We start from the raw sequence: 26,688 nt of genomic DNA on the forward strand, positions 1-26,688 counted from the left end.
GAATAATTTATGGACTAGACTGTAACAAATCTTTTTCATGAATATCTTTAACCTCCTCATAGTAAATAATTAACTAATTACTCACGGTTCTAAGGATTAAAAAAAAAAGCATAAGATTTTGTTTTTGGTTGAGCCTCCCTAGATACATCCTATAACAGGAATGATGAAATTTTATAATAATCCAGTGTTACAATATTACGAAGAAATTCCAACTAGTAACATGACCAATAAAATTTATTAAACATTGTATTTACAAATATTTACATATCCTTCCATAGATTATTAAAATAGACAATATACAATTTAAGAATTTTCATTCAAAGGCATTTTGTTGGAAAAAATAGGCTCTATTACGAGACCACCATATAAGAGATTTTTTTTTGTCGTGTTTTTGTTGTTTTTGTTTTACACAAAAATATTTTCAGTATAGTAAGTCATAGGTATGGCATTACAACAGCAGACTAATATGAAATATGTTTTTTGTAAATGCTACAGTTGTTTAGGTATCAGTTATTGAAGTAAAGGAGTTACGAGTTCTGTGAAGCATGCAATACAGTTCAGTTTCAATTCTTTTACAGTTATGGTGATGAAACAATCAGCTCAACTCAAACACATGCCATATTAAAAAGAACTGCCAACCAGGAACACACTACACTTAATAAAAACAACAACTTTGGTCCAATAAAACATTAGACAAAAACAGTTTTACAGTTAAAATATCTATTTTATACAGGTTTGAACATTAATTACAAGACTATTTACATTTGCACAATATGTATAAAATAAATTATTTAAAAATGAAGACAATATTACATCTTTTTTTTCCAAAAAGAAAACTGTACAGTAATTTACAAAATATAATAAGATTAATAGACTATTTTCCTCCAAGTCATATATTGTCTTCCACAGGCTTTTTCATCTTTTTTCTGTGGGAGTTCAACTGTTACTGAAATTTCATTATACAAAGCTTTATAGCAGATTTTAGGTATCATTCTTTTTTTGGTGGCTGTTTTTGTTATTAACAGCTTCCAGCGCTGTTAACTCACCATGTTTCATCATCTTTTTCAGCAATAAGCTCTAAAGCTGTAAGCATTTTTAAAATACAGATAATGGTATTTACTGGGAAACTGATTTCAAAATTAGCATCCATCTTCTGTATTGCAAACAAGACCCCACACAACGTTTTTCTGAAGGAATACCTGAATTATTAAGAAAGGCAGTATTCCACAGAATTAAGTGCCCTGTCTTAAACAAACAAACAAAACCTTGTGTATCACTGCACCTCAGTCTCTAGTTTTCCATGGGAAGAGCCAGAAGATACTAGTCATATTGGTGTCAATTCAAAGTCGTCATTAACATCAACAAGAGGAACATAAAACTCTTGAATTTCATAAATGCTGATAGATTTGTAAGTAGCAGGATCAAGTTCTTGCAGTTTAAGCTGCCACTCCAGTCTTTGTACTGCATTTAAAGCTGCTGCTTCATGCTGCTGCCTCATCAAAAGGCACGTCTATTTTGAAGTTAGAAAGAAGTTATTTCAGTATTTGAAAAAAAACACCATATTGCAACAAAAATATTAAGAATAGAAAAGAGATCTAGGAGCCTCTTTGGTGGCAATAACTGCCCCACTACATATTTAAGAAGTCACAGATTATTCCATTAAATTATATGGCAACAAAGTGTTTTTTTTTTTTTTTTTTAAATATTACTAAACTTTCATTCATGTTGCCCTTAACATATTTACAATAACTTACAATATTGCATACAAATCTATGGTTTCTTAATATATTTATTCATCTCATCTTTGTAGTTTGTAGTGACATTAGAAGCACTTTTTTCCCCTAAAGATATGGAGAGATGAAGATGTATACCTTTAATTTGTCAAACTTATCGTCAACGTCCTGTAACCACGACATAAACTGTCTTGCATTGAATCGATCCCTCACTGATGTTTTGCTGTCATCAGCCTGCCAAAAAAAACAAACAAAAACAAATGGTAAGGTATTTGACAATTCATCTTAGACATGGTTTAAAAACATGAAAGCATACTTTGTGGGAGCTTCATAAACAATGCTTCAGATGGAAGAATAAACTCCGAGTCAGTGAATCAAGGTTCGTATGTATGTGAGAGCAAATACGTTGACCACCACTCTCACTGTGAGCCAGCTACTCACTAAAAATGGTTATTCCCAGATTCCTCCAAGCTAAAGCTTTCCTCTATTTTTAAAATTAGAGCAGGAGGCTTCAAGATTTATGCCTTAAAGTCTTAATCAGTACAAGGCAGATCTTCCACAAAAATTGCTATCTCTTTTTGTTCCTTTGAAAATTCAGTAACAAATTAAATGAATGTCCCCTAGGGGAAAAACAAAACATTATTCAAGGAAAACTTGAGCAATCTGACTTAACTGGCTGCACAAGTATTCAAAAGCAATTTAAAACCAAAAGTTACCACAGAAATCTACAAAATGGGATTAAAAAATGTCTTATTTGTCCTGCCCAATGAAATCTCTTGATACTTTTTAATAAACTATTTCTTAAGAATCTGGAATATCACATTCATCCTTTGTAAGAAACTGGATACTGCATAGCTAGTCCTAAAGCCAGACTATGTCCATTTAACATTTAAATAATCACTAAATAGCACAAGCTCCTGTTACATTTTTAGAAAAGAAAGCCACCTCTTTTGCAAGAGTACACGAACTGCAGTAATGGGCAAGAACAGGGGAAAAAATGCAGACACAGATCTCCAGAAAACAGCTGTCTGAGATTTCAGACGTTCCTCAAGGGAAAGCTGACTAGAACAGAAAGAGCCATTAGCAACACTGGTCTTGTGGTCCCGAACTGTAGGTGTTCAGGTGAGCTGTACCCAGCTAACAGTCTGTTCTCCACAAACTTGGGCCTTTTTCCTCCCCCATCTTCGGTCTGGCGCGTATGACTACAAGGAACAGTTCTCAAGGTCTGCATGAGATTAGCAGCTGTAAAGGCAAGCCCTGAAACACCAAGAAATCCCACAGACACAGCTCCCAGACAGTCATGTTCCTACGAAATAAACCAGATCTTTGCTTACAAATGTTTCCCAACTATTTGCTCAAATAAAAGTTGATTTAGAAAATGTTTCTTCATCGTGGAACAAAAGAGTTTCTAGAAGGATAGCAGGAAAACATCAGAATGAATTACAAGGGAATGATTCCTTATCTGTTTATATTCTTCCCGTGAAGATTTGAATTAACACATCGATTTCAAGCCGGCAGTTTCACACATTGTCTTCAATGATAATTAAAAATATATTTAATACTTTGGTGAACATTATGTGCAAATGAATTATTTCATTTTCTAAGAAAAATTAGCACGGAGGTAAAGAGAGGCATTTTACTACTACTACTCCCCCTATAAAGATCCCTTTTGTCTTACATAATTCAAATATAGAATTGTTGTATTTAAAATCAATTGGAAAATGTTAATAATCAAAATGCAGGTATATGTAGAACTCAAATGCATCTCAAATTCTAAGCACTAACAGTAATAGCCTCTGAACTGGGGCAAAAAAATTATTCTGAACTTCAGAACTAACAATCACTATATTTTGACTGTTAGGAAAAGAGAAAATTCTCTTTTGAAGATGATGACTTAAAAATTTGTCAGTATAAGGCTTAAAATGGGAGAAAAATACAGCCTCCATAAAACTGGTATTTTCTGCTGAATCACCTTCTTGACCACAGCTCGTTTTTTAAAGATGGAAAAAATGTAATGACACAGATTGAGGAAACGTTGAAACCTGTAATAAATGTGTAAGGGGTTCCAGTTCTCAAGTAAAATTCCACATGTCAGAAGTGTAGGTGTTTCATTTAAAAATACCCACCATTCAGTACATCAAAACTTTTATTACATCTGTAAAAGCCAATTTCTTCCTTGCATTACGTGCTTCTCAGTCACCAAAACAGGTACTGAATGCAGTTTCCACTCCTGTTAGTAGAACCATTCACAAAATACTGACACCATGAAATCATATTCTCTTAGAGACATGGCTGTGGCAAACTTCTGAGTGGTAGCCCATACAAGATATGTAGATTAAAAGTATACGGCTCATCTTATTGTTTAACCAGAAACTAAATACTAACATTGAACATGAAAACAACATGGAGCATGTAGTATGGAGCTTGAGGTGATTTTGAAAAAACCCTACTTTTATCTTGTAGTGTTCACCATTTCACTGTTGGTCTTTGGTCTTTTTTTTTTTTTTTCCCACATAGAACAGTTCTAACACCTGCCTTACAAAGAAGAAGAAAACCTTACACGAGCGTCTCCACAAAACATTTCCAGATCTTTCAAACCAGTCTCACACATTGCTTTTGTCACTAGTCCAGAGAACTGGGATGCAGTAATCTTATTTTCTGACATTTTGTTGTTTTGCTTAAGATGTATTTGTGAGCTTCCAAAACAGGTTCTATTTGCAATTTAAATTTGACTTCATAAAAAAACAACAACAACAACAACAAAAACAGCAGTCATGTTCCTATTTTACCTTTCACATCATTTCTGGAGGTGAAAGAAAAACAGACACAGTACAAAGCAGAAAACCAAGAAGAACAGCGTACATACCTGTGCCCTCTTGTTATTGCACGCCTGACGTGGTGTGCAATATGAGGCCTCATCGAAATAACCTACAACATGCAAAGTCTTGATCCCAAGCAAATCAATGACAACTTCAGTATGGGAACAGAATTCTCTCCAAACGCTCATTTTGAGTCAGGCTAGAAAGATTTTTTGTTTGATAATCTGAAGTGTGTCTTTACCTGAGCATCCAGAGGCACATTATACACCTCGGCATCCAGCAGAACAGTGCAGGCACTGAATGGTAGTGTTTGGTTAGCTAGAGTTCTTGCTGCTCGATAATGAACGCGTAGAACTTCTTGCTCATTAGAAACAATAAGCTTTTCCTGATTGAAAAATACATAGAAATAAATTATTATTAAATGTATTACCATATAAGTATTTCAGTTTGATTCATAAAAATGTCTATGCATTTAAACATTTCTCTTTAAGGCTTACACTTCTGAGAGATGTGAGAAATGGACTGACGGGGAAAGGGGTAACTTTTTAATCCAATCAACTCCAAAATTCCAGTTTACTGATGCAAAGAATGTTCCCTGCATCTCAGAACTGAAAACATTCCCTCTTCCCCCACTGCTGGGTGAATGCTACACCCAGATTTTCCACTCAGTGCTGATGAAGCAAGTTGTAGTTGATGAAGGCTGAGGCACAGGACTGGGATATAGGTTTGCAAATCTCGACTGTATGAAGAATTTTACACATACTTGTCAAGTCAGGTACAGAGGCCAAGCAATATCCTTTGCAGATTTTTTATTTTATTTTGTTGTTGTTGGTGGTTTTAATTAATAAAACAACATGCAGAACTCCATAAATTCATAGCTAGACAAAGTTTCTTTTCTTAGTTCAGGAAAGAATACGTGTCTCGGCCTATCTTGACTTACAGCTGTATAGAAATTGGATTCTATTTGAAGAACAGTCTGTTTGAGCAAAATAAAATATTTTGTATTTAAGACAAACGAATTTACACATTTATTTATTTACTGCTCTGCAACATAATGGCTCTATTTTTTTATCAAAAGAAAATACTGTGGATTAAAAAAAAAGCCCAGAAAACAGCACCTTTCCTTCATCTGGTCACAACTATTTCTTTTCAGAAGTCAAGTCAGAACTTGAACCATATTTACATTCTTTGCGTTTATTATTTTTTACCTAGCTTTACACTGTAATACCAAATTCAAGTAGAACCTCCTCCCTTGACTGGTTTGGTAATCCACATTAAAATTATCATAATCAAAAACCACTACATTGTTTTAATGAGCCAGCTGCTTGTGTAAACTGTGTGGAAACCCTTAAGACACAGTCTGCATGAAAAAGGGGCCCTGCCTGTGTCCACAAGCAGTGTGGTCCACAATACTGACCAGACATCTAAACCTAGGATGAAGAATGTTCTTAAACTAGGGATATTGTCTCAATTCATGTGTTCAAATTCAGAGAAGCCTACACATGGTGTTCTAAAATAATTTTAGACAGTTTTTGGAAACAGAATATTGCAAACAGTGTTTTAGTCAGAACTTCGAGGAGAATTGCTCCACCTCTGGAGGACTGGAGCACCTCTTCTACAAAGACAAGCTGAAGGAGTTGCGGTTGGGGTTGTTCAGCCTGGAGAAGAGAAGGCTCCAGGCAGACCTTATAGAGGCCTTGCAGTACCTAAAGGGGGCCTACAGCAAAGCTGGGGAGGCTCTGTCAGGGAGTGGAGTGATAGGACAAGGGGGAAAGGCTTTAAATTAAAAGAGGGCAGGTTTAGATTAGGTATTTGGAAGAAATTCTTCACTCAGAGGGTGGTGAGGCACTGGCACAGGCTGCCCAGACAAGCTGTGGATGCCCCATCCCTGGAGGTGTTCAAGGGATGTTCAAGGCTAGATAGGGTTTTAGGCAACCTGGTCTGCTGGGAGGTGTCCCTGCCCATGGAGGGGGTTGGAACTGGGTGGTGTTTAAGGTCTCTTCCAACCCAAACCATCCTATGACTCTATGATTCTAACTAATACAGAATTTACTGTTGCTTAAATTCTTTTAACTGAGTGACTTTGGTTCTAAAGTCTACAACGATTATTAGCCTTCACAACTAGAGGCTACTCCACTTCTTCCCCCTCCCTGCTGCCCTTGGGGAAAAGTCTGAGACACATCTTACAGCAGTAAAGAGGAAAGAGCTGCTGTCTTACTGACTTGAGTATTCTGGTAACAGTTGTCCAAACTATCACATAATACTGAATTAGTTTTATTTATTTATATATTTACAAGTTGCTCCGATTCACAGATTTGGTTAGAAGGCAGTTTAGTTCTAAAACATTGTTAAATTGAGCAAAACACTGTATCCACTGAAAAGAAAAACCCTGAGGTTAGAAAATAAAAGAAACTACTTTATTCTTACCCTTTCAATACTGTGCTGTAAGCGTAGTTTCATCCTTACAACCTCCTGTTGTTTAAACAGTTCCTTAAGAGGGTCCGATAGTGAGGGAGGAGGTGTAATCTATGGAAAAAGATTCATAAATAGTACAGTGAATATATATTTAATATATGTTTAACATTGCCTGTAGGACTTGAGCATTTACTAAAAAAACACAAGGTTAGTTTTTTTTTTTTTTTAAAGGGGAAAATATGAGTTTTGTACATGCCATTAATTATATGACATCAATCCATTTGCAATAAAAGGTTTTAAGGTTTCTTTACCATGAAGTTAATGAACCTGCCTGAAATGGCATTTCAAACCACTGAATGCTTTTAACCTATCACCGTAAGCATGTAACCTTTCTTTAAAAGACCTGTACATTAGAAGATATGCAACATACAACTTTATTTCAATTTTAAAGACTTTTTAAAGTACCATTGTTCAATTTGAAAAAAAAAAAAGTTAAAAACTGCCCAGCCAAATGAAAGAAGAATAAAGATTGCCTTAAAAAAATACCGGGCATATCTATAACAGTATCATTTGCACTTTACATGGCACAAAAGATAACCAACTGTATTCCTAACCTTAATATCAGGCAGAGCACAAGCAAGCACAAGAAGTACATTACATCCCTAGGCATTGGCTTGAAAAATGTTTTCTCCCTTCAGTAATTCAAGTAAGATTGTTTTGTTTTTGTTTTCAAAAGTTGAATCCTAAAAAAATCGACTTGTGTGAGTGAGAGCTATCTATGCTGTTACTGACTGGCTATATTCAAAACATTTCACATTTTTTGAGTCTGTTATAGTAAACAACAGGTATAACAGATAACCAGAAACCAGAGCTGGAACACATACCTACAGGTATTATACTCAGCTTTGTACCTATAGTAACACATAGACACAGACATAAGTATTTTTGTTCTACAATGCAGATCCCTCAACTGTTAAAAAATAAGAAATACATCATGAAAACATGGATGTTACTAGTTACATTACATGTTGTGTTATGAGTGTCAATCTTGCATCTATACTCTCCAGTAACAAAGTGATTTATTATTTGGAAGATTATTTCAGGACTATTTTTCCCCCCAGCTGGAAGTTAACCAAGGTTTTTGGAATTAAAGAACACATTGGTTAACTAATTGTGGTGTATTCTTCAGGTCATTACGTAGTGTAAAATTACATGCAACTCCATGTTTCAAACTTCTGAACAACACACACTTCACTTCTCTCTTAATGAAAACTCTTTAGCTCTCAAAACACTGAGATTATGGCACATGCCGTTTTATTATGCAAGTCATCGGGTGTTTAAAAAAAAACACAAGAACAAAACAAAACATATGCACACACAAAAAAACACACCTATGGCAATCATCTGTCTCAATTACTGTGGATTTCAATATGACTGAAATCAGCGTGAGGTATTTTGCAGTCCAGATTTGCCTGGAAACTTCGTATTCATGGCACAGTATAACATTGCTGCCTTATTTTTTTCAGTAAAATAACACAAGATGCTCATAATTATACCATATCTAGCTAATAGTACTAAAAATGAAAAATCTCTCAGAAAGCTCTCTTTTTAACAGAAAAGCGCATAGCACAAGCAAGATAAACAATCCGTCTATAAAAGTTGATTTTATGCAGCTAATTTATCCAGAAACAAAAATTTCAGAGTTGACAAGCATCCATATCATCTGAACAATTTAAAATTGTATTACCAAATGTTTTTCTTTTAAATTCACATACCATGTAATTTTGCAAAATTGTAGAAGATAACTGGAAAGGACGGTATTATTTAGACAGTGAATTTGTATGCACTTTATTTAAACATATAAGAAAACTCTGCCTCTGTGAAGCTGCTATTGCACAAGTCTTTATTAAAGTGTTTTTTTCAGATCCCAGAACTGTTTTATTAGATTACTGATTGGCAACATATATATTTTCTAACCAATATTTTGAAAGAAAATGGAAGTTTCATGCCACCTAGTAGCCAGCAAGTTTTCAGTAGCCGGTCTCACTAAAAGCCATGGCACAATAAAGTCATTTCAAGCAGCAGGTGGCACCCTAAAACTGTAAATCAAAAGGCACTGAAAGCACTGAAGTTCAGCTCTCGCTGACAGATTTCTTTCGCAACTCCGGATGTTGATTAACCATGCCTTGATTGTGTTTCAAAATTGAAGTTTTATTTCCTTGTAGGAATAAATGTACGTTCTAGAGATCCAACCATGCTAGAAGAACCATGCCACCAGGTTGAGGGCTTCTAAATTGCAATAATTGTAGCCTTCCAACGAAGGTCGAACCCCAAACACTCTCACAGCAACTCTCTGCAAATACTACTAGCAGTACGAAAAGCGACAAGAGATGTTTACGATCCCAGAGATTACTACAGCCTCTGGATAAATTTATAAACACTTGACTCCAGTAAGCCTTACTTTGTCTTCCAAAACATAACGCTTAGTACAGGACCGAATTTGTTTCCTGTAATCCCTCCAAATAATTTCTCCCCCTCTCTTCTTGGAAAGACTGGAAGAAAGCCTCAGATCCCCCCATTCTGCAATCTGAATTCCAGTAGTCTGACACCACCTACTGGAAATCCCAGATTGTGAACTGACGCTGGATTTGGACAAAGGAAATGAACTTTCTGGCCTCAAATGAAACTGATGTAAAAGGTTTCAAGGGAACCTGAGGACAGCCAGAGGAGTCTCACTGATCCTCTGCTCAGAGACACCGCTAGTAAGAAGACAACAAGAAGTGTGGAGGGAAAAGATGACCACATATGTTGGCACTGCAAGAACAGAGCATGAAACAGGATGCCACAAGGAAAAAGTGACCTCAGTTTCTTGTATAACCCAAGTAAATTATCGGACTAGTTTCTTAAGGGGCCCAGGCCCCATACAGAACACAGGTGGAGAGATGACCCCTGCCTTCTCACACATTCTCTAATCCTAGGCGGAGCAACTACCAAGAGAATCTGGGCAGCATCCAGCCCTTCACCTCTTTGCTCCACAGCACTAGCATGCAGCCACCTGAATGGTTTTGTCTGGTAGCAGCTAGGGATCAAGACATATCTGCAACACCTTCAACACATGAAAGTAAATTACGGAAGTTTCTTGTATGCTTTGCATCCTTCGTAACGACTGCCACAGGAATACCAACTCTTCGCTCTGTAAACCTTCAGTTCTCATTTGTGGCTGCTACAAGAAAGAGCAGCACTTCGGCTAGCAGATTAACGCAAACACAAAATTTCCAAGATTATTTGCATACATCCCTCTCCATCTCTCTCTCTCCTTGCCAACTGGCCTGCTCTTTTGCTGTTACATTTCATTTATTTAGGAAGCAAGCTTCTGGTAACATCACTAAAATTAGCTTTTACCACTTAAGTTTCTACAGCAATGCCAGGGAGACTGGACAGAATCCCTTTTATTAGAAACATATCTGCTAGATAGCCAGGGAAAGCTGGAAATTAATAACCTTGGCACCTCTTCTTGGGAGGCAGTACAGATAAAGGTGACTGAACCCCACCGAACACACTGACATAGGGCAACATAGCTGAGTACGATTTAAATTTAGTCTTAGAAGATTCAGATTTGTTTCCTTCTGTTTAGAACTAACCCGATATCACCTATCTTATACTTCATATTTGCACTGGTAAGAGGGAAGCCACAATTCACATGTGACTATCATTACAGCCTTAGGTGATATGGGTCATAAATTACAGTATATAAACAAGGTAGTGGAAATCAAACTTGAACACACCATCTCCTGGTTCCCACCTACAGGATGTTTGAAGTTCATCAGATAAACAACGGCGTATCATTAAAATTCCAACGCAGAGAACAGCACGTTACACAAACTATTCAGAGTCTCAGGGCTAAATACATTGTCTTCACGTAGATAATCATACAGGGATACCTAAAATACAGTAATACTTTAAGAAAAAATATCTACCTTCCTGTAGTCTGTGTATGAGTGAGGCAAAAATCAGGTTAACAAAGAATCACCTAAGGAAAAATATAACAAAAATCCCAACAGAAGGGTCATTTTACTGTTGCACATTACACTATGCATATAATGCATAATAACACGTGCGGATGACTCAAAACTGTGAGGAGTGGCTGATACACCAGTGGGTTGTGCAGCCATCCAGAGGGACCTGGACAGGATGGAGAAATGGGCAGGCCATAACCTCATGAGGAGCAACAAGGGGAAGAGCCAAGTCCTGCACCTGAAGAGGCACAACCCCAGGCGCTAGCACGTGCTGGGGCACCCAGCTGGGAAGCAGCCTGACCAAAAAGGACCTGGGAGTCCTGGTAGACACCAAGTTGAGTGTGAGCTAGTACACCACCCTTGCTGCTAAGAAGGCTAGAGGTGTCCTGGGCTGCATCAGGAAAAGTACTGCCAGCAGTACTGGTGAGGCCACACCTAGGGTGCGGGGTCCAGTTCTGGGGCCAAATGAAAAGACATTTTAATCAAAAATGTCTATTTATACAAGTGACAGCAATTCAACAAAAGAAGCATTTAGATGATGAAACAAAATTAAAATGCTTAAAGTATCTTCAGCATTTTTTCCTTATGTTTTGAACAGCAGGAAGTAAAAAGCTTCACCTGTTCTTAATGCTTGAAGGGAAGAAACAACCCAGAAATCTAAATCAGATAAAAGTCAGTAACTGCAGTCCTTCAAGTATGCAAATCACATTTTTGTCAACCTGTTAAAAAGAAAAAGCCTTTTAAAAGTAATTAGAAGCCATGAGAATGGGGAGCATGTGTTCATCTCTGATATTTACTGGACATAACTTACCCAAGAAATTGGGCTACACAACCACTTAAGTTTATCCTCATGAACTACAGAATCCCTATTACACACATCAAGAGACAGGAAGGAAGAACGAGGTTGTTCTTAAATACCAAGTCATCACCCTCCCTTTCTTCTAGTGCCATTTATGACAGGGAAATGAGCTCTGTTGCCCAGGTAAAAGATGGGTCATGGAAAAATGTAAGCTACATTTCTTCACTTTACAATTATCCCAAATTAACCACTGAAGTTTGATGCCAGAACACTAAGTTGTAGCTTGCAAACAGCAGCTGCTAGTCAAGTACACGCTATAAAAAAATAAATCTTTGCCTCTGGTGATAAAGATACGCTCCTGAAGCTGCAACAGCTACTTAAGAGAGTTTTCTAGGCCAAGGAAGGTCTGGTACGTTGTAGCAAAGCTCACAATACATTCTAGTTCGCTTACAGACCAAGTAAAACGGTCATCTTACCCACATCTTTCATCAGATTATAATGAGTTTCCTAATTTCGAAGAACTGTGGTCACCATCAGATGAGACAGAACTCAGCATTAGAGTACGTACATACTCTCTCAGGAAGATGGAGGGCACAGCGGACAAAATGAGAGGAGAAAGCTTACATGGGAATTATGACTACCTCTGGAATGAAGCAAGAGCATACTTTAAAATTTACTTTTATGTATTAAATTTGTGTTCATTGCTTAGTCAGAAATAATCTTCAACTCAATTGGAAAAAGCTATACAGCACCTCAAGTAGGAGCAAGTTATCTTCACTGAATCAACATAGTAACTAGGCCATTCCGAAATACAGAGACTGAAGGCTGGATGCTTCAATTGTGCATATGAGATCTCATATACATAAACAGTTCAGGCATTTTTGCCATTAGAGGGTAACGATATTCTCCTCATTCCTCCTGAACTCAGAATTCCCCTTAACTTGACACACCGTAAGTAATGGACATACAATCAAATACTACTGAATTCGGACATTATCAAGCTACTGTATGGCAGCCAAACTATTCTGGGAAATCAAATACATGGTCTCAGCCTGTTTCAGCTATTAAGTGTGTCAACTTAAAGCATTCAAATGGGTTTAAGCTAGTATGCTTTACCTCAGAACTAGACAAGTGTGGGCACCCAGTCAGTTAAAGAGCATCAGATAATAGATGGAAAACTAGAAAACCTCTTTCTTTTCCCAGGAGTAACAATACTCAGAGGCGGCTAGCAAAAAACCCTCAATGCACAATGTGTTGGGTCCTTCCTCTTCCCCCCACCTACAACACCACACGCAGTATCAGGTCTGCTGAGGAGCAAAGAAAGGAAGTTCGAGTCAAACACTACCAGGATTATGCTGACTTCAAAGTAGAGCCCAGCAGTTCCATGTTATTGTCAGATACCTTGAAGGGCATCTCCACAGCAAACAGGGATATTAACTGCACTTGAAGCAATTCTGTGCTGCCTTGCACACAGGAGTCCCAAATTACAGGCCTCTTTCACAGCTGTCATAAGGAATACGCCCATGCCAGAACCATGGAGGGCTTAGAACTAAACAAGTGGCCCTGAACTATGGATGGTCTTCACTGGGAAGGAAAAGAACTTCACATTAAGCAAAATTCAGAACACTTTAAGTTAATGGATAACAAAAGCTGGGGCACGGCATATTACGTTTGCTGCTTTCACAAGTATTCAGGAGAAACAGCAAGAGCTAACAGGCACTCTCCTACTTAAAACTTTGGTAATGGGCTTAATATCTTGAAGCACTGCACTTCCACCCCCTCTCCAAACAAAAAGAAAAAACAAACTTTGAATAATTAGTTTTAACCAGATTATTTCCAGCAGAAATTTGGAGAAGCTCTAAACAACTGACTTTACAACTCACTTTTAAAATGGCAGCTTCTACAGTACTAAACACTTACAAATATATTTGTTTGCCTCTTACAGGTTTCATACATGATGGTTTGAATTGTAACGACTTTGACTACTGTTTTTATTTCCACCAAATGGGGCTTTTAAATATGACATCACTAGTTGATGTTAATTTGACATATTTCAACTTATTTTCAGCACAAGTATTCAGAAGCAAGTTAGGAAAAACATGCAAGTTACAGAAATAAAACCAAAACATGCCTTTCCTTGCACTGCATAATTAAAGACCATGTTACTTACAGTCGGAATGCATATCTTGCTCAAGGGATTGCCGTCCAGTAGATATGATCCATTGAAGGTCACGTATTCATCATAATATTGAGGTGCCTGAGGAATAACACTGCACAGTAATTTACGCTTCTCTTCTATCTTTTTTCTTATGTGCAAGTACTCAAAATACGGATTTGCTCTCTCAGAACTGTATGGCTGAATCTCTTCAAGTTTCAAAGAATCAACAATAGCTGCCAGCGACTGCTGGGTTTTCTCTTTAGCTTGCAGTAAAGAAGGGTTCACTTGCACAGGCTGAGGCACACGAGACACCTTTCTTTTACGTGGATGATGTACCTGAGCATCATCATCTTCAGTTAATCTAATCCTTCCTTTCAGAGATGCTGATGATTCAGTCTCTTTTTCTAACGTCTGCATACAGCTGACAGGATTCTGCTTGCCCTGGTTTGCTAGCAAATTTGCTCTATTTCTCGTAATTCTTTGAGGTACTTCTTGCTGTTCCACCTTCTGATCCTCAGCAATTTCTTCTTCTAGTTTAACTATTTGGCTGTATTTATGCACCTCTTCCTGTATAATCTGTTGTGAACTATTTTCCAAGTTGGATAAAGGGTACTGTGGTGGATCATCTGTCAACACATCATCTCTGTCCTCAGTGCAGGGTTTTTTATTAGCTGATTCATTCACAATTCCTGACATTCCTGAACTTAGTTCACAGAGATCAGTGTCAGTTTTATTGTTAACAACATGTACTGAAACCAAATTTTCTTGCTGTCCTTTTTCATTTCTAACGTCTGCAACATCTGCTGTGTTACCATCCGCTTCAATCTGAGCATTCTTGCAAACAACTTTACTGAATGCATGCAAATTTACATTTAATTGTGAACTGCCATCACATTCAGGAATATCTTTTTCTAACAATACCACAGGTAAATCATTCACCCTTTCACAGCTCTGTGAAGTAGCCTTCACAGAGCTCTCAGAATATACAGCAATAGGTGCATCAGGCTTCTTACTGTTTGAAGGGAAGAAACTGTTTTCCATCTCTCTGGTACTACTAGCATCTGTACTCAAAGCGGAAGACGCAGCTTGAACTAGAGCTTGTTGTTGTACAAATAATGAATCTTGACTGCTATTGCCTGGTAAAGAAATGTGTTTAGACATATCTGGGAGTGGCTGAATAGGTAAAGAACAAGGCGATTGTGAAGGAAAAAATGATGCAGATTCTTGAGAACTGGAATTTCCCTTGATTTCAGCATGCTGAGGCAAAAATTCAGATACTTTTTGTTCTTTTAAAGTCCTGTTTTCAGAACTGTGCATCGCTATAACATTATTAGTATCTTGCTCTGAAACACCGTAACCTGAGCTGTTACACTCGTTGTTTAATGAATTAAGTCTGTCAAAAGGCACATCCCACGGTTTGGTTTGCTGAGTCACACCACTTTGACTACATGGCTCTAAATGTGTATTGCGTTCTTCTGAAGGGCTCATCTGAACAACATTTTTAATGGTACTCGTACCCATTGTTACCTGCTTGTTGCTAGCAATTCCAGCTGGAGATGACTGCAAACCAGACATACTGCTTTGAAAGTCTCTTTCGGGCATGCTACATGGTAGTTCTGGTTTAGGAGAAGTGCTAGCGTATGTCTGAAGTGACGGTTGAGCGTTCTGGTTATTTTCTTCTGACATTCGAGGCTGTTTGCTGTGTTCAGAAACAGCAGCAGGCATGCTGCATCTTCGAACCTCTACGACAGGTCTACACTCATTTAAAACCAGTTTGACATCTTCAACAGACGCCGATCTAATGTAGGCTGGCGGGAGCCTGTTTGCGAAAGGCGGCTTAATCCGATCTGGCAGCTCTGTAATACCATCGGTCTCTCTTTCAAGAAGGGCTGGTGATTTGGCACTTGCCAAAAATGGCGATTGTGAAAAAGACATTTGGGATTCAGAACCTTCTAGCGTGACATCTGAATCATATTCAATTACAGGCCTCGGAGTAGTTACTGTGGTATGGCAAGAATCCTCAGAGCTCGCAACTGAAACCATGGACACCGATCTGGAGCTCAGGCCCATCTTTTCACTTTCTGATTTGGGGGATTTATTTAAATTATCTAAAACCAACAAAGGCTTTATGACATTTACATTTCTCGTATCTACTGATTGTGACCTACTACTTGTAGCTTCTTTCTGCTGTTTTTCCTTCATGCAAACATCTGGCAACTCTGAGCTTTTCGAATGAATCAGTTCTTTGTTTTTCACTTCAGCTAATGACTGTTTTGGTTTTTCTTTTATCTTGTTGAGTTCTAAACAAGTGCGGTTTCTTAAACGTTCCTTCTCTTTCTGTTTTATTTTTTCTTTATGTTTTCTATGCCACTGCTCTATTTCCAGATCTTTAAGGCTAAGCATTCTTTCAAAACTAGTTTGCATTAAATCATCATTGACTAATCTTTTCTCCTTAGGCCGAGCATCCTTTGGTGCAGGAGATGGTTTAGGCTTAAGTTTCTCATGTTCAAGTTTTAGTTTATGTAAACTACTTTGATGCAGTTTATGTTTGTCTCTCTCTTTGTATCTGTCTATGTCTTTGTCTTTTTTATCCTTCTCTCTACCGTCTGGAGTTTTCAACAAATCATCTTTTGGTTTTTCTTTCAAAGATGACAGTTTGTCATGCATTGTTTTGTTACCTTCTGTAATACTACATCTTCTTTCTTCTTGCATGTGTTTTGAGTTTGCTACTGCTGAGCTCTCTTTGTCTTTGGATTTGTCTTTTTTTTCAGATTCCTTTTCTTTGTCTTTAGTTCTATTTTTTTCTGACTTAGTATATTCAGATTCTTTTTCAGACTGTTTCACTTTTCTTTCAATGCAGTGTTTTTCTTTGCTGTCAGCCAAATGTTTTTCTTTATCAACTTTTTCTTTGTCGTGCTTCTTATCAGCCTTTTCTTTATTTTTTTCTTTGTCATCAATTTTTTTAAGAGTAGCTGTGCTTTTAATTTTATCATTTTCCTTATGGCATCTTTCTGCATGCTGTAAATTAGGCTTTTCCTTTCCTTTCTCTACATTTTCATTTACTTCTGCTTTCTCTGTCTTGTATTCGTGTTTTACTTTTTTCTCTTTTTCTGCATTTTTTCTTTCCATCTTTTCAGTATCTTTTTCTTTGGCTGAGGTTCGCTTCTCAGTCCTTTCTTTATTTTCCTTTAAATTCTTTTCTTGCTTTTCAGTATCTGTTTCTTTTTCTATTAAATGCATGCTGATCATCTCATCTTTAACACTTAGGCAGAACAATTCCATTTCTTTATCTGCAAGCATAATTTCCTTCTCTTCTTTTGTATCTTTTATTTTTTCATCCTTAAGAAACCTCTCATTTTCCTTTTTGCTCTTCTCTTTCTCTCTTTCTTCTCTAGCATTTCTCTCCTTGTGGAACTGTCTCTCCTTAACTAACTTGTCTTCTTTTGCCACAGCTTTTTCCAACTTCGATTTTCTGTCTGAAGAAAGAGATTCGTGTTCTATATTTAACAACATATCATCAGTTTCATCACTTTTGAAAAAGTTCTCTTTCCAAAATTCTCTGTCAAACTCAATACTTCTTTGGACTTCTTTATCTTTGTGTTTATGTTTTTCCTTTTCTCCATCCTGCTCCTTCTTGTGCTTGTCCTTTTCTTTTTCTTTGTGCTTTAATTTATGTTTTTTAAATGCTTTACCTTCCTTGTCAATCTTTCTCAGGGTATACTCTGAGTTCTCAAATGTTGGGCTATTATCTTCATCTTTAATTTTAGGACTAGATTTTTCACCAAATTCTAACTGAAAATCTTTCTGATGATGCTTGCTTTTTTCTTTATGCTTGCAAGATTTGCCACTAGAACTTTCTACTAGATAATCAGAATCAGTGTTGTGATCATACCGAACTAATTCAGATTGCAATGTTATTTCAGAGCCTCCTGGTGATAAGCAAGTTTTGGTGTTTTCTTGCTTTAATGCTGTTGCTTGCTTTTCACTTAATCCACAGGGATGCTTAGGAGATTTGCCAGCAGTAATATGAAATAGATGTAAAGAAGAATCTTCTTTTGGGCTGAAAGACTTCTTAAAAGTTTCTTCCTCTCTAGTTTTATCTAAAGAATCTAAGACAGAAGCAGCTATGTTTGTTACTCTAGCATTTTCTTTTTCTTGCTTTAGTTCTTGATTCTCTTTATTTTTACTCTGATTTTTTACTTTCCTCTTAACTTTGCCTTTTTGTTTGTGTTCATTTGTAACAATATATTCCTTCTTCACTCTTACATCAGAATTTGATGTCTCTGAAATGGAGCAAGGAGAGACTATCTTCTTGTCCTGAAGTATTTCTTCATCTGAACTTTCGGAACTTGAATACAAAACTCTAGATGGTTTCTGTTTCTTGTTTTTAAGTGATTTTGAAAGGACAACTTTTTCTTGTTTCACAAATAAGCTGTTCTTTTCAACTTCAGTTTCATCCTCTTTCCTTACGTCTTTTCTAAGAATATGTCTGTCATCAATCATTTTTTTCATTTCGTCTTCATCATCATCTTTAAACTCATACTCATCATGAGCAGATGGAGGTGGTGCCTTACTAGGGACCATTTGTTTGCTTTCGTTGGCTACAGAGTCTTTCTCTACTTCTGAATCAATGTTCCCCTCTACACTGGAAGGATTTACAGATGGAGCTTCTTCAGATTCTAGATTGAGAAAAACAGAAATTAGCTGAATGTTAATTGGACATTTTTCTACTTTAGTTCAGGACAAAAATGGAAATTTTATAGAAAAATATGTAAAAAGAATATCATTAGGAACATGGTCTATTCAAAAAAGTGACCAGCATTGCTGCTGTTCTTATCACATAAAAATTGATCCTCACAGAAAACAAACCAAAACATACAAATATTTTATATCACATTGTTCCTACCAATATCCTCAAGTATCTTTAAACATGCTCTTAAATCCATTAACTTTTTTGTATGAAGCAAGATTCTTAGTGTTTTTTTCTATAAGATTATGAATTTTTCCAAATATGAAAAAAAAGATTAAAGACAGAGTGATAGACATACAGAATTTTTAGCAATGGAAGTCATGTCAGGCTCACGAGTTTCTGTACGTTTCATAAAAGCATTACTCTTACTTTAACCTTCATTTGTATCCCTAAGAGGTCTATCATATGAACAAAAGGGTAGTGAAACAAGACATCAGTCACAGTGCTAACAGTCACAGTGCTAAATAACTGAAAGAAGAAAACACCCTCAAAATACATAATACGCCTTCTTACTAGAATTAGGTTTTTTAAGCAAAATCGAGAGAAACTCATTAGCTCCTCACACTTCACAGGTGTCACCCAGGTACATAAAGACATTGATTACCATTCATATCCTAATCTAATTCAAGCAACTCTTTAAATTTAGCAAACCTCATCTATTATGTGCAGTGCCTGCAAAACCTTTTTCTCAAGGGCATCCTTCAGTGATGATTCATTCCCAGACGAATTCATCAACTCATGCTCTCTAACTGCTAAACCACATTCTCCTCCACATGAACTATTTAAGTCAAAGTACCTTGTTTCAACAGTAGATGAGTTTAATTCTTAAAAGACAAAGAGCTGCTGGTGTAAAGAAATTCCCTTATGAATCTTTAAACACATGATGTAGACAGCCTAAAGTAGGCTATGCTATAATTCTCTGCAACTGGTCTCTGCTATATGAGTGCTCAGTGCGAAGCAAGTATGATGTCCTAGGCGTCCTGACTTGCAAGTCAGGAGCATAAACCTTTCAACTGTTCCTCAAGTTAAATTTTACACAATGTACACAGCATTATCACCAACTGATCACATGAAAATTTAGAACTCAAGAATCTTTTAGAAATATTTCTGGATGTATTGCTCCTTCCAAATAAGGTCCCAAGCCTCTCCAGCTGAATCTATCCATTTGTTTTTTTTTAAAAGGAGGAGGATTCAGTGATATTCAGTACTATGGATGAGAGAATTTACATACCAAATAAGAATCAACAGAAGAGAAAAGGAAAACAATGAAGCAGTTTCAATGCATTAGAAATTTTAAAGAAGAAAAAAAATACATTCTGCTGCAAAATTCCCCCTCATTTTCAGTAGCATTCTCTGTGGACCAAATGCCAGTAAGCAATGGTTAAGAAATACATCTTGCCAGGAAGCTTCTCAGCTGCTTTGTATTCTACACAGTACCAATAAAATAGAACCTTGAAGTCCCTAATATTTTCTGTATTATCTTCAGCATCCAGAATATATTACTAGTTCATGCTATCAATTTTTCACTCCCTCCCCCCCCCCCATCTCTAGTATGTACATGCCATCCTCCTCCTGTCTTTATCTCTAATCACTCTTTGCAGATTGTCTGTGCCCTGCCTTTACCCTTTTGCTATAAAACAGTTGCTGCTTCTCTCTTCCTTCTCCTTAAAACTCTTAGATTACAATTCTTCCACTGAGGATATGAAATGACTTCGGGGGATGTTTTTCCCCAAGGGGACCTCTCAGGAACCTCTTTGTATTGTAGTAAATATGATATTTTCTCTATATTTTTTCTCTGAAAAAAACAGCATTCTGAGGTAGGGTTGATTTGGAGGGTGGAAAGGGATTAATGAAGAGAGATGGGAGATAAGAAAAAAATTTTTGGAGAAATCAATTCAATAGAAAAATTTGAAAATCAGTTCTATAACTTAAAGTAGAAAACAACCTTAAAAATTGCACTTGCTACTTAGAGCAATTCTTCCTAGCTAACACTATGCAAAATATTAAAAACAACTAACTTCACATGAATTGATGCACTTTAAGTATGCAGTGAAATGTCTACTTTTACCTGAGCAACTGTCCTCATCATCAGAGATAGGCACTTCTCTTTTCAATAGCATTTCCAACTCTTCAGTTTCAGCGACATCAACAGGTCTCTCCCCGTGCTTATTGGCTTGAAATGGATTTCCACCATGTCGAAGCAACAACTTCACAATCTACAGCATTAAATAAAAGAACTTTTAGGTTTTCCACAACATTAATTTACCAGCATAAAAATCTTCCATTGGACAAAAAAGGCAGATAATGTGGCACATAATTCCAAACTCCTATCTATGAAGTTGATACCACAAAGCAAGACTTCAGCAATTAAAACGTAAAATCCAAGCATGCAATATGCTTGTTAAAAGAGCTTATGGGGGAGACTAAAGAAAGTTGTCTGTGATGACACAGATACAGTATCATCATAAAGAAAAGCAATATTAACATTTTTCTCTCTGTTCTGGCATCTCTTTGTACAATTAACCTGGTTCCTCACCTACCAAGCTCTCTAATCCTGTCCTTATATTTTATAATATAAATATTATACGAGAGAGAGAGTTTGGAGACATTTTCTTATTGAGAATTCTATAGAGTGAAGTCTTAAAATTCATTAAAATGTGTATTTATTAAAAAGAAATGTGAAATTTAAAATATTTAAGAAGCAGATACTAGTACAAGACATCTTGCAATACCATTAGAGTGAAGAGCAAGATGAAATAAAGCGAAACAAAAAAATTTAAGATGTCCCCAAAACAGCAGAAGCAGAATTATAAAACCCTTTGAGACCAATCTGGACAGTTAGGATTTGTTGTAATGACTGAGTATTACAAACAACTTAGATACTTCCCCTGCTCTCACAGCACACTCACATTTCTATGCCCACTACTAGCAGAATCATGAAGCGGAGTATCATCATCCAAGCCCTGCGTGTTCACGTCAGCTCCTGCTGCTATCAGGACTTTAGCAACATCATAGTAACCAACATTGCAAGCTTCATGCAGTGGTGTCCAACCTATAAGAAAGAGCGGTCAATGTAAGTTTGAAAGGTCAAAGGCGGTGGTTTTTTTTTGGTTTGGTTTTCTCCTGTGCTATCAATCTATGGCCTTGAAACATTTCAATATACATTCAAACACTGGTTCAGAGGAAGGTAACGCCATCCGTTTAAGGAACACATGCTTTACCAGCCCTGGCCTTCACAGCAATAAGTTACAAATTTCACCATGATTACACTGAACAGAGAAATTAATAATCAAATAAACGAAAAACCTGGCATAAAATCCCCAGACTAAATATGTTAGAAATTCTTTTACTACTACATATTTGATTGCATTATTAGGTATATATGAATAACACCATTATATATAGAAACAGATTACCCATCATACTATTGGGAAATGTGGAAATTGCCACAACCGGTGTACATTTAGAGTCATTGAACATGTACCAAGTATCACTAATAACATTCAGCAACTATTAGTCAAGATAGCAAGCTGTTAACAAATACCGGCAGGGAACTTCCTCCACATATTTCTTAGAATATTAGTCCTTCTTAGCAATTTTGATTTCACATTGATAATCTTAAGTTCATTGCTCATTTGTTTGCAGCAGAGCCTCAAGTGAAGATGATGACAAACCCAAACCCACACGTATTACATTTCACACCTCAATCTCCTCTTCCTAACTTGATGCATCCCATTTCATAGCTACCCTGAACTTCCAGGCTATTTTTGATGACTTTCCAAAGACCAGCTCTGGAAAGAGATTCAACTTCTGTCTTAAATAACTGGTGCAAGTCTGGAAGAGTTTACTCACTAGTACTCCACATTTCATAAGCAATGGTCTTGTATCTCTATTCAGAAACCCATGATTTATCCAATACTTCACCTAGGAAATTCCTCATCTTCATCTCTTACTGAACTTCTGACATTCCACTTGTTTAAAAAATAAAAATAAAAATGACAGCAGCAGCAAAAAAAAACAACACAAAAAACAACAAAAAAACACCATAACTTCTAACTTACTCTGTAGCAAAACACTTCCTATTCTTTGTAAATTAATTTTTTTTCTCCCATCATCACGTGGGTCATTCACTTCCAGCACTGCCTTGCTACCATCTTCTTCTTTCCATTTTCTTGTCATCTGCCCCTTTCCCAGTCACTCACAGTGAAAACACTATTCTGCTCCCAGCCCTTTGATCCCTGCCTTCTTCCCCCTAACAATGACATACTTAATTTTCTCTGTAATTCATTCTTCCCTGTGTTTTACTGCTTTGCCTTTCTATCCTATCAAAACGTCCAGCCTGCCAACACTAGTCCTGGCTTGCTCTCAACATCTGTTTCCTTTACTCTTGTTCTCACACAGCAGTATTGTTCTGGCAGATACCCCACGAGCAGGGTTACTTCCTCCATTACTAATTCATTTTCTCCTCCTTTAGTTCTGCCAGCTTCTTAGCTAAAAAACTCTAATTCTCTGAACTTCATTGCATCCTAAATTCATACTTTTTGTCCAATCATGACTCACTTCTCAAATCCTCCCCCTCTTCTTGACTTCTTCCTTTGCACAGCATTTTGAAGCTCAGCCACCTCTGCTTCTCACTTTGGATTACCAATGGAAATTATCTCATTTGATCCCAAACACCTCGTCCAGAGTTCTGAATGAGGCCTTTAATGACTTGCTCCCAATCGATTCCTGAAACCAGCTCTCAACCGTTCTCCTCATATTTCCATCCACCTTTAAAACCAGTTAAGTATCTGTACTGGGTCTGCCTGGGATGAAGTTAAATAAGTTAACTTCTTTCATAGCAGCCCAAAAGGTGCTCTGCCTTCCATTTGTGGGTAAACTGTGTTGATAACACACCAGCATTTTGGCTACTGATGAGCAGTGCTTGAAGTGTCAAGGTCTTCTCCCTCTCTCCCCGCTTCACCCCCAAGTAAGCAGGCTGGGAGTGGGCAAAACCAAAACCAACTACCAAAATTAGTATTAATCTAGCAAGCCTGTATGACAAAGCATAAGCTACATCTGTCTGCTTTAGGCATACTAGGTATCCCAGTAAGACAATATACATTACAGTGCTACCTCACATAGCCTACAATCCCATCATCAGTTATGCTATAATTGTGCAAAGTTCAGCAAGCATGTGCAGGCCCTGGCCGCAGCTGAAATCTCCGGTTGTTAACATGCCATACAAATGGAATCAAGTGCACTCTCAGCAGGTTTGCAGAAGACACCAAGCTGACTGGTACAGTCGATACAGCAGAAGGAAGGGCTGACATCCAAAGGGACCTGGACAGGCTTGACAAGTAGGCCCATGCAAACCTAGCGAGGTTCAACAAGTCCAAGTGCAAGGTGCTGCACATGGGTCAGGGCAATCCCAGAGATGAGCACAGACGGAGAGAAGAACTCACTGACAGCAGCCCCGCAGAGAAGGACTTGGGGGTTCTGGTGGACAAAAATCTTGACATGAGCCAGCAGAGTGTGCCTGCAGCCCAGAAGGCCAACTGCGTCCTGGGCTGCATCACCAGAGGAGGGACCAGCAGGTGGAGGAAGGTGATTGTCTCCCTCTTCTCTGCCCCTGTGAGGCCCCACCTGGAGTCCTGCATCCAGGTTTGGGGCCCCCAGCACAAGAAGGATATGGGGCTGTTAGCGCGGGTCCAGAGGAGGGCCACAAAGATGATCAGAGGGCTGGAGCACCTCTCCTATGAAGAAAGGCTGAGAGAGCTGGGGGTGTTCAGCCTGGAGAAGGCTCTGGGATGACCTCACTGCAGCCTTTCAATACTTTAAATGGGCTTATAAAAAAGATGGAGAGTAACTTTTTGCTCAGGCAGAAATGACATGACAAGGGGGAATGGCTTTAAACCAAAGAGGGAAGATTTAGATTAGAGGTTAGGAGGAACTTCTTCACTCAGAGGGTGGTGAGGCCCTGGCACAGGCTGCCCAGAGAAGCTGTGGATGCCCCATCCCTGGAGGTGTTCAAGGCCAGGCTGGATGGGGCTTTGGGCAACCTGCTCTGGTGGGAGGTGTCCCTGCCCATGGCAGGGGGGCTGGAACTGGGTGGTGTTTAAGGTCCCTTCCAACCCAACTCATTCTGTGATATGATTCTATGACATAAGATATCATGTACTAGTGTCTAAACCCAACCATTGCTAACAGGAAAAAAACATTTGAAAACCTCCAATTAATTTTAAGTTACATTTTTTCATTTACATATAGCATGAAGTGAACTTAAACCTGTTAACAACTTCAGTATTAATTTTGAATTCATACAGTTAAGCAAGTATGTATCAACTTACCTGCAAAATCTTTTACATTCACATTTGCACCTAAACTGATTAGTTCTTTAACTTGTTTAACGTCCCCTCTAATTGCCGCCATATGTAAAGGAGTTTCCCCCCGTTCATTTCTTTTGTTAACTTTGTCTTTTTGTCTTGAAGAGGAACTTGGAGTTTTCTTCTGTGCTGGTGTTGTTTGTAAGGAATGATTTAAGTTGGAATCTACAAAATAAATTTTTAAATGGTCATTACAAGTTACGTAACAGTATTTTTACTTCATTATAATGCTTGTATTCAAAGATGATAATTATCAGTGAATAATTAAATAAAGGAGGTGTTTGACACTTCACATGTATCAACACAACGCCTATTTGCAACATAAAAATGGTGTTTTACAAAGTCTTACTATTTTTAAAATAGTTTTCAAGAACGGACAAATTCTATCCGAACTACAAAGTTGACATACTCTGGCATAAATTGTTCTTACACAAGACAAAGCATCGCCATGCAGATTAGTCTCTACCCTGCTTCTCCCTTCCTCTGGTATATTTCACCTACATTTTTAGTGCAACGACAGTTTAAGGAATTACTAGCTGTGTGTTGTACCCTGCACCTCCTTAGCTGTGCCAACACAACTATTTTGGGGCGTGGGGAGGTGGGTAGTGAACTAAAGTTTCCTCAGAGAATTTTCAACAACAAAAAAAACAACTTTAATAACACATGACAGGGAGCTACGGACTATCAGTCCGGTTATTTTCACCTTCATGATTCCTTAGGTTTAATTTCTCAAAGAACACACGCCCACGAGACAGAGACTCCAGTGTTTTTATATGTGAGGTAGACTTTTCCAGCATGAGAGAATAAAGAATATCTCTTTTTTCTCCTAAATTATTTGAGAGTCTGATGAGGTTTTTAAAAAGATACTTCATCTTGCCATGAAATTTCATCTTGCCTTTCTCTACACAGATTTAGCTTTAAACACAGCAGGACACCACTAACCAACACCAAATTCTTAAAGAAATGCAGACATTCACTTTTAAAAATGCAGATTTTATAAAAAACACATTTTTACAAACAAAACCACATTTGTAAAAACTATATTTTTTAAAAATACAGCTGGAACAAGGATAGTTTGAAGTTCTGAGTTAAAAACAAGGTATCTCCCATTAAAGCAAGTCCCTCCCCCTTTAAATCCTAATAAGTTGATTCATTTTCCTACTAAATGAAAATCCCACTCCAAAAGAGAGACAATGAAACAGTACTTAAACTCCATAAAAAAAAGTAGCATTTCAGTTTAAATAAGTGCATGGAACAGTGTCTGTGAGGTTAAAAAAAGAAAAAGGGTTTTACCAGAATTATTAATAATTCAAAAGTCTTAAGTCTTTCAATAAAAATCCAGGAGTGTTGAAAAACAGCAGTTCAGAATATTCTGATGGGGACAGAATTAAATAGGCAGGAAGAAGAAAACTATTAGCTATGTAAGATCACCTGGACTGTTGTCTCTGGCTGTCATCTGCATGAGAAGGGCCATCTGCTTGCGCTCTGACAGAGGATAACCAAAAAGAATGCTAACTGGTGCTGATTTCTTGTTTGCAGCATCCTTCTTCGCTTTCTTTTTCTCTGGACCTTCCTTCTCTGGAAAAATTAACATTATAAGACTCAAATTGCTATTCTACTATAACCTTTTTCT

General features: G+C 37.5%; 1 protein-coding gene across 7 annotated transcripts in view; it reads right to left on the reverse strand.

Moving 5' to 3' along the window:
- Nucleotides 1–216: 216 nt before the first annotated feature.
- ANKRD12 (ankyrin repeat domain 12) overlaps nucleotides 217–26,688 on the reverse strand; it is a 64,275-nt gene continuing 37,803 nt past the window's right edge. For all 7 annotated transcript variants that reach the window (XM_080579870.1, XM_080579876.1, XM_080579873.1 and 4 more), the window contains 9 exons: nucleotides 26,487–26,633; nucleotides 25,020–25,220; nucleotides 21,600–21,742; nucleotides 20,759–20,906; nucleotides 13,953–18,619; nucleotides 6,980–7,078; nucleotides 4,794–4,937; nucleotides 1,872–1,967; nucleotides 217–1,510 (listed from right to left, as the gene is read on the reverse strand). In XM_080579870.1, coding sequence (XP_080435996.1) covers nucleotides 1,325–1,510; nucleotides 1,872–1,967; nucleotides 4,794–4,937; nucleotides 6,980–7,078; nucleotides 13,953–18,619; nucleotides 20,759–20,906; nucleotides 21,600–21,742; nucleotides 25,020–25,220; nucleotides 26,487–26,633 — 5,831 coding nt within the window. In that variant the 3' untranslated portion in view covers nucleotides 217–1,324. The remainder of the gene's footprint in view (nucleotides 1,511–1,871; nucleotides 1,968–4,793; nucleotides 4,938–6,979; nucleotides 7,079–13,952; nucleotides 18,620–20,758; nucleotides 20,907–21,599; nucleotides 21,743–25,019; nucleotides 25,221–26,486; nucleotides 26,634–26,688) is intronic.

The sequence above is a fragment of the Anser brachyrhynchus genome (assembly GCF_964034855.1).
Source record: "Anser brachyrhynchus genome assembly, chromosome: 2".
NCBI lineage: Eukaryota > Metazoa > Chordata > Aves > Anseriformes > Anatidae > Anser > Anser brachyrhynchus.